General features: G+C 42.2%; 1 protein-coding gene across 1 annotated transcript in view; it reads right to left on the bottom strand.

Moving 5' to 3' along the window:
• Positions 1 to 15,656, bottom strand: part of dqx1 (DEAQ box RNA-dependent ATPase 1) — a 48,254-nt gene that overhangs the window by 13,147 nt on the left and 19,451 nt on the right. Inside the window, exons 4-6 of the mRNA XM_061876798.1 lie at positions 9,153 to 9,606; positions 4,496 to 4,801; positions 23 to 122 (exon numbers count right to left, since the gene is read on the bottom strand). Of these exons, the coding sequence (XP_061732782.1) occupies positions 23 to 122; positions 4,496 to 4,801; positions 9,153 to 9,606 (860 nt within the window). The remainder of the gene's footprint in view (positions 1 to 22; positions 123 to 4,495; positions 4,802 to 9,152; positions 9,607 to 15,656) is intronic.

Genomic DNA, 15,656 nt, shown 5'->3' with positions numbered 1-15,656 from the left:
GCAGCTGTAGCTTTTGACCTACCAGGAAGGTGGCTCTTCACCCTCTGAGCTCGCATGTCGGCCTGTGTTTTGCTGATTGTCCTCAAAATCTGCGAGTTTGCCCTTATCTGAGGATTGTAAACCTGTAGTAGAAAAAAAAAAAATCAAGGATGCAAAGTTACAGCTTTTATGGGCATGGAATGTACAACTTCATTCTTCATTTATCGTTTTAACTGTTGTCATCAAAACGGATGGACTTGCAATGTATTCTTTATGTTGTTATGTTTTCCGTAACCCAATTTCCTTTCATCTTGATAATATTGACTGCTTTATTTCAACCTGTTCAAACAACTCCAGCATCACATCACAAAATCATTCTAAAAATGTATCTATATTTGACATTTGTTTTTTTACAAAAATGTTCTACACTGCAAATTCTACTTTTCGGTTCAACTTCAGTTCCTCAGTTTTCACATGCATTTTATTTTTTTAAATACACAGCAATTTTATGAACTTTTGTTTGGCCTCTTCATTTAAACACTCTTAAAATAATCATCATCTCAAAACAAAAATGTGCGTACGATTAAAGTCATAAAATTCCCTCTGCAGCAATAAACCGTTGAGGCATGTATGGTAATAGAGTAACCAGACGGAAGCCACTCCTTGGTAGGCCTGGGCCGATAACAAATTTTGCTCGATGATATATTGACCTACAAATTGTTGCGAATATATGATATCATTTGTCAACATTATTTGAGACAAAATTAACCATTGATGAAATGATAATACATAATAATAATGCAAGTATTCCTATTCAGAAGCAATAAACTTGTATTTCTCGTATATTTTAACATTGAAATTCGATTAACTTTTAAATCTCCAAGTAAAATAAAACAAACAAATAATAAAAAGAAAATATAATCTGTTAGCAAAATGTTGCACTTGAAAAAAAATCCCAACCAATAGCAATAAAATAGGTTCTGTCTCTGTTAAGGACGGGAGGGACTGTAAAATATACACAACTAAAGCAATAAATGAAATGGCTAAATAAAGTATTGACAAAAAGTTTAACTTCTATATAGAACATGTAGGCAGAGGTAGAGTTGTACATTACTTAACTGTCAATCTTAAAAACTTCAGTCTGGCACATTCCGAATTAGGAACACCGATATCACATAAGAAATGTGTGTCGTACGTACATTTGTCAAAATGCAAGTTTTTTAACAGTATTATAGGGCAGCAGCATGTCTTTGGCGATGTAGTGAACCACACGTTCCGTGAACGTGCACCATTTTGCGCTGTTTCGTTTGTACTGACCTTGTTCACCAAACGCCTCAGTCCTGGAAGGGTGGACTGTCGGCACTACAGATCGACCGATTTCAGGGCCAATACCGATTTTAGTAGTGAAGGAGGCGGATAACCGATGTTTGGATAAGGTATTCATTTTCAGTAAAAGTTACATCTTGGCACCAGCATTTAAAATACTATTACCAATAACACTTAACTTTGTTTAGATACATAAAGCATGTTCATTTGAAAAAGAAGTAAATAAAAATAAAAACATTCATTGAGTTCCATGGCACAAAAACATATCTTTTGAAGTTAAATGCAAATATGAATTAATACAAACTCCCTTAAGTTTTACAAAGTAAATGAAACAAATTAAATAGGATTTGCCAAAAATGTGACTATCAAATCAGAAGTCATCAACAATTTACAGGCCAGGGAGCAAAGGAAGGGCTTATATATAACAGTTATATGTTTTTGGAGGTGGGAGGAAGCCAGACTACAAGGAAAGAACCCACACAGTCACGCGGAAAACATGGAAACTCCCCACAGAAAGACCCCAAGCTCGGTACAAGAACCTAGGACCTTTTCCCTGTAAGGCATGAACGCTAACCACAGCACGAATGCTAACCACTGCCTTACCGTGTTGCCACTAGGTACTTATTTTCAACTTATATTAACATTTTTTCTCCAAAAATACATTATTTAATTGACCACAAAACATTAGTGTTTCCAATATTTCCAACATCAAGCATGTTCTAAGTTAATATTATGCAATAAGGTTGAGGGAATTTTATACAACCTTGCAAACAAAATAGATGTCACTACCAAAACATGTGTAGTCACTACCGAAACACTGTTTAAAAGAAAATAAAGTATATCGAGTTATCAACTCAAATATTATGATACTGATTGGTTAAATTTATGTTCAATTTCATAAATCATTAACTCTCTAATCAATCTGATCAGTTTTAGGCATTTTAAAAATGCATGTCGATTTTGAAGTTTCATACTGTATATTGAAGTAAGAAAATTTGTCCTAAAATACATTTTTATTGATTTTATTGTCAAAAACCTCCATACTTAATAAAAGAAAAAAATCTTTACTCAAGGTAAGTAAGCAAGATAATAACAGAGTCCAGACAAACAATCCCAAATATTCTGAAAATACAAAATACAAGTTCACTGTTCTTTTTTGTATAAATGTGTACTTCAGATATTGTGCAATATATATATATATATATATATATATATATATATATATATATATATATATATATATGTACATATATATACACATTTACAATATAATTAAAGTAATTACTTTGTGGAATGAAAAAAACAAGTATTGCAAAAAAAAAAACATGGCGTTTACTTTTTGATATCAATATACAAAACCGCCCTGCGATGAGGTGGCGACTTGTCCGGGGTGTAACTCGCCTTTCGCCCGTTTGTAGCTGAGATAGGCACCAGCGGCCCCCGCGACCCCAAAGGTAATAAGCGGTAAAAAATATGGATGGATGGATGGAATATACAAAACCCCGTTTCCATATGAGTTGGGAAATTGTGTTATATGTAAATATAAATGGAATACAATGATTTGCAAATCCTTTACAACCCATATTCATTTGGATGCACTACAAAGACAAGATATTTGATGTTCAAACTCATAAACTTATTTTTTTTTTTCAAATAATAATTAACTTAGAATTTCATGGCTGCAAAACGTGCCAAAGTAGTTGGGAAAGGGCATGTTCACCACTGTGTAACATCACCTTTTCTTTTAACAAGACTCAATAAACGTTTGGGAACTGAGGAAACTAATTGTTGAAGCTTTGAAAGTGGAATTATTTCCCATTCTTGTTTTATGTAGAGCTTCAGTCCTTCAACATTTTCGATGGGAGACAGGTCTGGACTGCAGGTGGGCCAGGAAAATACCCGCACTCTTTTTTTACAAAGCCACGCTGTTATAACACGTGCTGAATGTGGCTTGGCATTGTCTTGCTGAAATAAGCAGGGGCGTCCATGAAAAAAGCGGCGCTTGGATGCCAGAATATGTTGTTCCAACACCTGTATGTACCTTTCAGCATTAATGGTGCCTTCACAGATGTTTAAGTTACAGTAACCATTTCTTTGGGCACTAATGCACCCCCATACCATCTCAGATGCTGGCTTTTGAACTTTGCGTCGATAACAGTCTAAGTGGTTAGCTTCCCCTTTGGTCCGAAGGACACGATGTTGAATATTTGCAAAAACAATTTGAAATGTGGACTCGTTAGACCACAGAACACTTTTCCACTTAGCATCAGTCCATCTTAGATGATATCGGGCCCACAGAAGCCGGAGGCATTTCTGGATGTTGTTGATAAATTACTTTTGCTTTGCATAGTAGAGCTTTAACGAGCACTTACAGATGTAGCGACTAACTGTATTTAGTGACAGTGGTTTTCTGAAGGGTTCCTGAGCCCATGTGAAAGACTGAGCATTTTTTGTTAAGCTGTTTTTATACCCAATCATGGCACCCGCCTGTTCCCAATTAGTCTGCACACCTGTGGGATGTTCCAAATAAGTGTTTGATGAGCATTTCTCAACTTTATCAGTATTTATTTCCACCTTTCCCAACTTCTTTGTCACGTGTTGCAGGCAGCAAATTCTAAAGCTAATGATTATTTGCAAAAAAAAAAAAAAAAAGTTTATGAGTTTGAACATCAAATATGTTGTCTTTGTAGCATATTCAACTGAATATGGGTTGAAAATGATATGCAAATCATTGTACTCCGTTTATATTTACATCTAACACAATTTCCCAACTCATATGGAAACAGGGCTTGTATATACACATATATACAGATAAAATTAATATACATTTATACACACACACACGCACGCGCACACACACACACACACACACACACACACACACACACACACACACACACACACACACACACACACACACACACACACACACACACACACACACACACACACACACACACACACACACACACACCTGATATCTACGGTATCCGTGTATAAAATCATCCATCACAGATGTTCAACCCTACTTGCCAAAAACTCGCCACTTTAAAAAAAGCTTTGTTGTTTTGTGTTGCCAATAGCAGTATTGAATTGGATTGGAAGTGTTTGTGTGAATGTGAATAAATAAATATACTGTTTACAATTGTTCATACTATGTATTATAGTGTTTTTTGTGCGAAAAACTCACAGTTTTGAGCTGAAGGCCTGTGTCTATGACATAGCGAATGCCTGGCAGTGAGAAAGAACCTTCAGCCAGGGTATCAGTGAGGATAACTTTCCTCTTGATGCCCGGACCTTCTGCTCCCATTGTCAAGCTTTCCATTCCCTCTGAATCACCACTTTGCCTGTAAATAGATGTTTCGGTGCTGGACTCGTACACCCTTTGGGTCAACACACCTAGTCCAGTGTAGAGGGGGATGATTTTGAAAGAACCCAGATGAGGACTCAGACCTACGGCCTCTGCCTCCAGCTGGGCCGCACACTCCTCTATTTCCTACACAAACAATAAAAAACATTTAATTCCTGGTCTACTCAAACTTTGTAATCATTTATACATGTACTTCTCATCCTGTTTAGGGTCACAAGATGCAATGGTTATCATTCAATACCATGACACAATTTACACTTACATTTATACCAATTAGGAATTGAGTCTCTAATTCTTCGAACAAGCACATTTAGGAACCGTAGAAGGTAAAAGGAGTAACTGGAGAAAACCCATGCAAACACGGGAAATACAGGCCAACTCCACGCAGCAGGTTTGAGCAAAATTCCAGTTTGATTCCACAAACTTTAATTTAGTTTGCAAACAGGAAATGCAATTGCAATTCCAATTTTCACATAAGAACTACAATTGAAATTCAAATAAATATTTTTGATGCATTCCAGGAGGAATTTGAAGTAATTAACTTTTATGTCTTCCAGAACCATTAATGCAGGTCACGGTGGAAGAGGGGTTAGTGCGTCTGCCTCACAATACGAAGGTCCTGCAGTCCTGGGTTCAAATCCAGGCTCGGGATCTTTCTGTGTGGAGTTTGCATGTTCTCCCCGTGACTGCGTGGGTTCCCTCCGGGTACTCCGGCTTCCTCCCACTTCCAAAGACATGCACCTGGGGATAGGTTGATTGGCAACACTAAATTGGCCCTAGTGTGTGAATGTTGTCTGTCTATCTGTGTTGGCCCTGCGATGAGGTGGCGACTTGTCCAGGGTGTACCTCGCCTTCCGCCCGATTGTAGCTGAGATAGGCGCCAGCGCCCCCCGCGACCCCAAAAGGGAATAAGCGGTAGAAAATGGATGGATGGATGGATTTTTGATGCATTCCAGGAGGAATTTGAAGTAATTAACTTTTATGTCTTCCAGAACCATTAATGCAGGTCGTAGCAATACAACTAAAGAAGGGGTCAGCCTGCATACATTTCCAAATGATGGAAAAATGCAGAAAGTATGGTTTTTCAAGTCAAATTGACTAGCACAAAATGGAATTGACCACGCGAGAGGAATGTAATTTTCAGAGATTCATGCATCATTCCATTCATTTACTACCGGCTGTCCCTGCTGGAGCCTATCCCAGCTGCACTTGGGCGGAAGGCAGCGTACACCTGGGACAAGTTGCCATCTCATCACAGGGCTAAATCTGACTTTGAAGAATATTGCATTTGGTTTGAGTTTAGATGAGAAAAAAATGTAATAGACTCAAGCCAAATTGTATCCTGAAAATCAGAAGCACCCCCAGGAGAAAAGCCTGAGTCAGAATCTTTGGAAAAAATACTGAGAACTTTTCAGCTCATAGGTTGTTCATGCTGGTCCTTTGAAAAACCTCAAAATAAAATTATTAATGAGATGCATTATTGTAGATCAACCTACATTCCGTTACACCCCTATATGAACCTCATGTACACATTATATTTAAATAACAGCACATTGTTTTAGTCAAAATGAAACACAATTATTTTCAATGAAACTGATCATTTAATTTGATGTATTATAAAATTCAAATTCTGGAAAATGGTGGACCAGGGTTTCTGCAGGTATCCGTAATTTTAATTTAATCCTTTTCAATGCCACAGAAAACAAATTTAATACCCAACTCCTACAGCAAATAGTTATTAGAAATTGTCAAAAGCTTACAATTGTCTGTATAGAAAAAAGTGCCAGCATTTGACAATGATAATCTTGCATAGTTTGAAAGTTTAAATTAACTGTTACTCTCTAGTGAGTTACAATTGGCTCACAAGACTGTTAAATAGTATCCATGCATCCATTTCTCTAACGCTTGTCCCTCTCACGTTCACATGATATAGCATTCCAAGCATCCGGTGTTCTGACTTTGTGCATCGGCCATTGATTTTTCTGTTATTCGTTTTTTTTTCCCAAATTAAAATAATATTACAAATTGCGTCTGCCTCACAATACGAAGTTCCTGCAGTCCTGGGTTCAAATCCAGGCTCGGGATCTTACTGTGTGGAGTTTGCATGTTCTCCCCGTGAATGCGTGGGTTCCCTCCGCGTACTCCGGCTTCCTCCCACTTCCAAAGACATGCACCTGGGGATAGGTTAATTGGCAACACTAAATTGGCCCTAGTGTGTGAATGTGAGTGTGAATGTTGTCTGTCTATCTGTGTTGGCCCTGCGATGAGGTGGCGACTTGTCCAGGGTGTGCCCTGCCTTCCGCCCGATTGTAGCTGAGATAGGCGCCAGCGCCCCCCGCGACCCCGAAAGGGAATAAGCGGTAGAAAATGGATGGATGGAGATTAATCAAAATGGAGGGAATTTGATTTAATTTGAGTGTTTGTGAAGCCTCTTAGTACATAAAACCTTTGTTTTGGCTACAGGTCTATTTCGATACACCTTCTTTAATTCATATTGAACATCCTGTGTAGCGGGCAACAACTCAATTCAAATTCTTTATCTTCAAATAAATTGAATATAAATTCTAAAATTTTCCTATAACCTGCCACACAGAGGTTTGGTCTTTGAACCTTCTAGTAAAAAGTGTTAACTAAATATGCCGTTCTGCTGCCATGTATGATGTCTTTCAGTATGCGTAATAAGACACAAACAACAAACAAAAACCCATCAATAAATGAATATATCGTCAACCGTATCATTTAAAGCTAAGTAATGGATGTCATTGTGACTCTTGCAACCCTTTGAGACAATCATGATTTATGGCTATGTAAAAAAAAAACTTGGATTGATTGGTTGATTGGCAACAATAAATTGGCCTTAGTGTGTGAATGTAAGTGTGAATGTTGTCTATCTGTGTTGGTCCTGTGATGAGCAAGCGACTTGTCCAGGGTGTACCTCGCCTTCCAACCGAATGCAGCTGAGATAGGCTCCAGCAACCCCCGTGACCACGAACGGGACAAGCGGTAAAAAATAGATGGATGGATGATTGGTGCTATTATCTTTGCAAATGTGACATATTTCGTTAATTTGTTGTATTATTTTTTTATCCCATTCAGGTATTTTAGCTATTTGGTGTCCGAGTACAAGAAAAAATGTGAACTTTGAGATCCATCCATCCATCCATCATCTTCCGCTTATCCGAGGTCGGGTCGCGGGGGCAGCAGCCTAAGCAGGGAAGCCCAGACTTCCCTATCCCCAGCCACTTCGTCTAGCTCTTCCCGGGGGATCCCGAGGCGTTCCCAGGCCAGCCGGGAGACATAGTCTTTCCAACGTGTCCTGGGTCTTCCCCGTGGCCTCCTACCGGTTGGACGTGCCCTAAACACCTCCCTAGGGAGGCGTTCGGGTGGCATCCTGACCAGATGCCCGAACCACCTCATCTGGCTCCTCTCGATGTGGAGGAGCAGCGGCTTTACGTTGAGCTCCTCCCGGATGGCAGAGCTTCTCACCCTATCTCTAAGGGAGAGCCCCGCCACCCGGCGTAGGAAACTCATTTCGGCCGCTTGTACCCGTGATCTTATCCTTTCGGTCATGACCCAAAGCTCATGACCATAGGTGAGGATGGGAACGTAGATCGACCGGTAAATTGAGAGCTTTGCCTTCCGGCTCAGCTCCTTCTTCACCACAACGGATCGATACAACGTCCGCATTACTGAAGACGCCGCACCGATCCGCCTGTCGATCTCACGATCCACTCTTCCCCCACTCGTGAACAAGACTCCTAGGTACTTGAACTCCTCCACTTGGGGCAGGGTCTCCTCCCCAACCCGGAGATGGCACTCCACCCTTTTCCGGGCGAGAACCATGGACTCGGACTTGGAGGTGCTGATTCTCATTCCGGTCGCTTCACACTCGGCTGCGAACCGATCCAGTGAGAGCTGAAGATCCCGGCCAGATGAAGCCATCAGGACTACATCATCTGCAAAAAGCAGAGACCTAATCCCGTGGCCACCAAACCGGAACCCCTCAACGCCTTGACTGCGCCTAGAAATTCTGTCCATAAAAGTTATGAACAGAATCGGTGACAAAGGACAGCCTTGGCGGAGTCCAACCTTCACTGGAAAAGTGTCCGACTTACTGCCAGCAATGCGGACCAAGCTCTGACACTGATCATACAGGGAGCGGACCGCCACAATCAGACAGTCAGATACCCCATACTCTCTGAGCACTCCCCACAGGACTTCCCGAGGGACACGGTCGAATGCCTTCTCCAAGTCCACAAAGCACATGTAGACTGGTTGGGCAAACTCCCATGCACCCTCAAGAACCCTGCCGAGAGTATAGAGCTGGTCCACAGTTCCACGACCAGGACGAAAACCACACTGTTCCTCCTGAATCCGAGGTTCGACTATCCGGCGAAGCCTCCTCTCCAGTACACCTGAATAAACCTTACCGGGAAGGCTGAGGCTGAACTTTGAGATGATAAAGTAAAACTTTCACCTGAGCACTGGCAAGAAACACCATCATGTCGCCTTCCTCTCCTCTTCGATGCAGATCTAGAACCATGTGACAGGCAGCAGCCACAGGTTCCCTCCCAGGAGAAAGTTCTCTGTACATTATCTCCACGCTGTTCAGGTTTGCAACGTCCCTCTCCTCTTTAGTTTCACATTCTTTTTCCTGCCTATTTGTCAGGGGCTCAGAGAGGAGGTTGTCCATGGAGAGGAGTGGGACGGAGGGGCCCAAGAAGGAAGCGAGCCGAGGAGCAAGACTTAAGTGAGCAAGGAGAACTACCCGGAAATTATCTGGCCTCTGGCGGCAGACGTCGCACAGAAGGCCAAGAAGCACATCTGTTGCCACCGTGCGCTCCTGGAGCTCATCTAAGACGACAACACCATATTGATGCAGCAAGGGGTCTGACATCATCTCTTCCAGCAGCAGCGTGTCACTGACAAACCTTAGGAGAGATACAAAATTCAACTTTAATATAATTGGCAGAGTTCTTTAAAATAAACTAAAGGCTGTGTCTCAATTTGCACACTTAAGTACTTACACTGCATGTTCAAACATAAGTACGGCAAAACGCAGTGCACTGTCAGGAGTATTAAGTGCAGAGTGATGGACACTTACCACCCGCAATTGTAGAAATCTTGGCAACGTAGCGTAAGGGGGATGCACTGACTGATGGGATGTTACTGACTTCACGTCTGGTTGACGTACCGCCCAATAAATACTGGTGGTGGTCAAGCTAGCTCTGTTTTCAATGGGTTTTAGGCACCAAGAAAAAATGCCCTATTCTTGTGTCGCTTTCAGCTGTACGAATCGTTCAAAACGCGGAAAGGATAAATACTTCTTCAGAGTTCCCCGAGAGGTTAACAAAAAGTGCGAAAAAGTGCAAGATTTGTGGAAATTACGACGCGGAACTCATGCAGCTCACACTCCAGTCCAAGGGAGTCAAAGAATGTATGGGTTTACAGTGATGACTTCGGTGAAGGTTTATTTGATATACTTTTAACATGTATTGTTTCCCATTTAGGTATTATCTTGATATTATTTGTATTTCTTACACACGTTTGCTACGTGTGTTTCAAAAAGCATCAACTCGGTGTGCCATCCATCCATCTTCTTCTGCTTATCCGAGGTCAGGTCGCAGGGGCAGCAGCCTAAGTAGGGAAGCCCAGACTTTCCTCTCCCCAACCACTTCGTCTAACTCTTCCCGGGAAATCCCAAGGCGTTCCCAGGCTAGCCGGGAAAGATAGTCTTCCCAACGTGTCCTGGGTTTCCCCCGTGGCTTCCTACCAGTTAGACGTGCCCTAAACACCTCCTTAGGGAGGTGTTTGGGTGGCATCCTGACCAGATGCCCGAACCACCTCATCTGGCTCTTCTTGATGTGGACGAGCAGCGGCTTTACTTTGAGCTTTCCCCGGATGGCAGAGCTTCTCACCCTAAGGGAGAGGCCCGCCACCCGGCGAAGGAAGCTTTTTTTGGCCGCTTGTACCCGTGATCTTGTCCTTTTGGTCATTACCCGCAGCTCATCACCATAAGTGAGGATGGGAACATAGATCGACCGGTAAATTGAAAGCTTTGCCTTCCGGCTCAGCTCCTTCTTCGCCACAACCGATCGATACAGCGTCTGCATTATTGAAGATGCCGCACCGATCCGCCTGTTGATCTCACGATCCACTCTTCCCTCAATGTGAACAAGATGCCAGGTACTTGAATTCCTCCATTTGGGGCAGGGTCTCCTCCCCAAACTGGAGATGGCACTCCACCCTTTTCCGGGCGAGAGCCCTGGACTCCGACTTGGAGGTGCTGATTCTCATCCCAGTCGCTTCACACTCGGCTGCGAACCTATCTAGTGATAGCTAAGGATCCTGGCCAGATGAAGTCATCAGGACCACATCATCTGCAAATACAGAGACCTAGTCCTGAAGCCACCAAACGAGATCTCGTCCTTGCCTTGACTGCGCCTACAAATTCTGGCCATAAAAGTTATGAACAGAATCGGTGACAAAGGGCAGCCTTGGCGGAGTCCAACCCTAACTGGTAACGTGTCCGACTTACTGCCGGCAATGTGGACCAAGCTCCTCCCTGTAGTCCATGTCGTTGTTATCACGGATGAGGCTCACTACTGTCGTGTCGTCCGCATACTTCACAATGTGGTTGGTAGTGGACCTGGCGCAGCAGTCATGGGTCATCAATGTGAACAGCAACGGACTCAGGACGCAGCCCTCAGGGAGAAGGCACTGGAGGTGTTGTTGCCCACTCTCACAGACTGGGGTCTGTCTGTGAGGAAGTCAAGCAGCCAGTTGCATAGGGGTGTACTGAATCCAAGGGAGGCCAGTTTGCTCACCAAATCCTGAAATGCAACCTTACTGAGCAAAATCGATGCATATTTATCTGGGACAGTCTTGATACCAATTTCCTTGACCCAGTCACATACAAAGAAGTTGTAGACCTCCATGCTTTTCAAAGTTTCCACCTGTTTTGTCATGGAGAATGGAATCTGGAGCTAAATTGTTCGATATGTTTGGCATTGCGACCGACATAATCCTTGATACTATTCGACAAATCTTTTTTTGATAAAGTATAGGATCTATTCCATTGCACAGTTAGATTTTTTGCTTGAATCTGATTTTTGTATGAATATTTAAGCCTCTTTTGTACCCAGATAGTTGGCGTGCTGTTTGCTGGACAACAGCCATCTTAGCTTGATCGACCACCACTAGTTATCACTTCTGGGAAGAAGTCACGTGTCAGAATACCAGCTAATAGGAATTAATAGTTGCTGAGAAGGGCTTCACGGTGGCAGCCAATAGGAATTAATAGTTGCTGAGAAGGGCTTCACGGTGGCAGAGGGGTTAGTGCGTCTGCCTCACAATACGAAGTTCCTGCAGTCCTGGGTTCAAATCCAGGCTCGGGATCTTTCTGTGTGGAGTTTGCATGTTCTCCCCGTGAATGCGTGGGTTCCCTCCGGGTACTCCGGCTTCCTCCCACTTCCAAAGACATGCACCTGGGGATAGGTTGATTGGCAACACTAAATTGGCCCTAGTGTGTGAATGTGAGTGTGAATGTTGTCTGTCTATCTGTGTTGGCCCTGCGATGAGGTGGCGACTTGTCCAGGGTGTACCCCGCCTTCCGCCCGATTGTAGCTGAGATAGGCGCCAGCGCCCCCCGCGACCCCAAAAGGGAATAAGCGGTAGAAAATGGATGGATGGATGGATAGTTGCTGAGAAACAACCTGTAGAGTGTGGATAGTAGATACAAAAAAAGTGGGTAAATACTTATTTCTATTAAGGAGAAATCGAAGCAACTGGAATCTTTTTGTTTGTAGAAGACGTTTCACTATTCATCCAAAATACTTCCTAATTCTAAATGTTAGGTGCAGAGTTTCCCCCAAATTATTGTCTCTGGTGTGTGATAATTATCCCCTCAATTCGCCCATAAAAGGATTAACTTGCTGGAATAAAAAGACAATATAACATACATCCATAAACGTGGATGCATATGAAAAAGTGCAATATATTTATCTGTACAGTAATCTACTTATTTTTATCTGCACCTTTTTCCTTTTTATCCTGCACTACCATGAGCAAATGCAACACAATTTTGTTCTTATCTGTACTGTAAAGTTCAAATTTGAATGACAATAAAAAGAAAGTCTAAGTCGAAGTGTTCTGCCTCAGTTATTAAGATTACTCTATTTAGCGTGTGTTTATTACCAAGTCATTTCAATTGGTTCTGCTAAGTGAGCTGTACCTATAAGAAACGCGTAGGTAGGTCACGTGTTTAGACTCCGGAAGCATTTCAAACTGGAGCGCACAACTCCCCTTCACTCCTCGTGTTTCTCAGCAAACAACTATTACATCTTATGCTGTTCATGGCATCGTTTTTTCACTATCCTGCCTTCGTGTACAAGTGTGCTTAAGGAAAGCAGGATACCTTTCAATTGTCAATAAACCTGGCCTCCATCAGTCAACCTGGTGTTCAGAGTTTTGATGAGCAGAAGGTGTTGAACTTACTGCCTTCGTGTACAAGTGTGCTTAAGGAAGACAGGATACTAAGTCTATTGTCATTCCTGCCACAAGTGTACCCATACGTACCACAGCTAAGAAACCTATTTTTTGCGGCTCTCCAGGGGCGCACGCGGCCCAACAATGGGGCCCCTCCTATAGTTAAGAAACACTGGAAGGGTGAACAAATCCAGCGCTCGTAACTCGTAGAACGAAGAAAAAATACCAGCTTCAAAACATGAAACTCAACAGCCACTCAGAGCTAGCATCAAAGTAAGCAAATAAAGTCACTTGCACAGACAAAAAAGCTGCCAAAAGTTAGCCGCAAAAAAAAACTGTTAAGACAGCTGCTGCGTCAGAAAAGTGCAAAAAATTCTACCAAAGAAAGGGCCAAATAAATCTGAAATTTCCTCATTGAAATAAAATGATGGCCCTGGAGCGAGCTGGCAAACAAAGCTTGTCTCATATTCCACCTCGTATGCGGGGCAGGAAGCCTGGAAGAGCATGGAGGAGGGAGACACCCAGCCGCTCTCCTCCAGTCCAGTTAGTTAGGCTAAACTGTCAATCAATCATGGACGCCAAGACAGGAAAGAAAAGCACACACACACACTGGATTGCTTCCCACACCAGCAAGTTCCGTAGCCCAGAGATAAAATAATACAGCCAAATTAATTGACAGCTGTGATATCAAAGATGCATATCAGAAGATACTGCCCTCCACCACCGCGGAAGACACTGGACCCTGTCAACAAGCAAACCACCTGTAGCCACGGCTTGTACATCCGAACCACAACACATTTTTAGATGTGATCGCTACTTGAATGACAATAAAGGAAGTCTAAGTCTACACTCTTTTACACTGTGATGGATGGAAATAAGGACATGCATGAGTCAATGTGGATTTACGCTTGTGATGTTAGTTCTACATTATTGGTGATGTCATATTTAGTTAATACTAATCTACAACTACAGGTTGTCATATCCATTTTAAATCTATCTCCAGCTGTAAAAAATAATATACACAAAGAAGTTACATCACTCTACCAACCGGGCAGTATAGCTCGGTTGGTAGAGTGGCCGTGTCAGCAACTTGAGGGTTCCAGGTTCGATTCCCGCTTCCACCATCCTGGCCACTGCTGTTGTGTGCTTGGGCAAGACACTTTACCCACCCGCTCCCGGTGCCACCCAAACCGGTTTACATGTAACTCAGATATTGGGTTTCACTATGTAAAGTGCTTTGAGTCACTAGAGAAAAGCGCTATATAAATATAATTCACTTCATCAGTGTCGGTGCTGAAAAACAGAAATTTATCGGTATTGGTAACAGCTTGAAAAAATATATTGTGCATGAATAATCCATTCTATGCCAAAGTTTGTTAAAGATAATTAATCAAATGTGAGTAAAATATAGACATTTTGAGCTACATTTCTCTGCAGTCTTGTTTGTTTCTTGAAATGTTAGTCTCTATGATAGACAATCTTAGGAACACTTACATTTTTGCTCAGACTTCACTTGACGCATTTCTACGACAACTACAACCATAAATGGTGTCACATACTACCCAACAATTTTGACCACTTCCAGGCATGATTGTAACTACCACACTGATGTCATGTCCTCTGTATTTTTTTTTTTAATTGACAAAAAGAAGATAAAACTGACTGCAAATACACTTTGAGAAAGAGATCTCTTGCACCTACATCACCGTGCAATAGATCATGCTCTTCTTTCTATACAATCTTCGGTCCTCCCAATGGTTTGTACAGACCGCCTACAATAGTACAATAGCCCATAACATTTACTGCTATTCCCACATCCCACACCAGATAAAAAAGTATCCGATCAGACCAAAACGTGCCACTTACACAACATTAAATTACATTGACGTAATTTAGGATGGTTTCACTTTAATGAAATAAATGTGAATCTGTTGCTGCGGACAGAGTTTATATTACCCCATGCACACACAAATATAAACATCTGAAGTAGATATGTCCGATAATATTGGACTGCCGATATTATCGGCCGAAAAATGCTTTAAAATATAATATCGGAAATTATCGGTTTCGAAATTTTCAGAATCGGTTTCAAATAGTAAAATTTATGACTTTTTAAAACACATCTGGACACACGGACGTAAGGAGAAGTATAGAGCGCCAATAAACCTTAAAGGCACTGCCTTGGCGTGCCGGCCCAGTCACACAATATCTATGGTTTTTCACACACACAAGTGAATGCAACGCATACTTGGTCAACAGCCATACAGGTCACACTGAAGGTGGCCGTATAAACAACTTTAACACTGCTAAAAATTTGCGCCACACTGTGAACCCACACCAAACAAGAATGACGAACACATTTCGGGAGAACATCCGCACCATAACACAACAGAACAAATACCCAGAACCCCTTGCAGCACTAACTCTTCCGGGACGCTACAATATACACCTCCCGCTACCCCAACTCACCCCCACCCACCTCAACCTCCTCATG

The sequence above is a fragment of the Nerophis ophidion genome, linkage group LG17 (assembly GCF_033978795.1).
Source record: "Nerophis ophidion isolate RoL-2023_Sa linkage group LG17, RoL_Noph_v1.0, whole genome shotgun sequence".
NCBI classification, from domain to species: domain Eukaryota; kingdom Metazoa; phylum Chordata; class Actinopteri; order Syngnathiformes; family Syngnathidae; genus Nerophis; species Nerophis ophidion.
The sequence above is the reverse complement of the archived record's forward strand: the minus strand, read 5'-3'. Positions and strand labels throughout refer to the sequence as shown.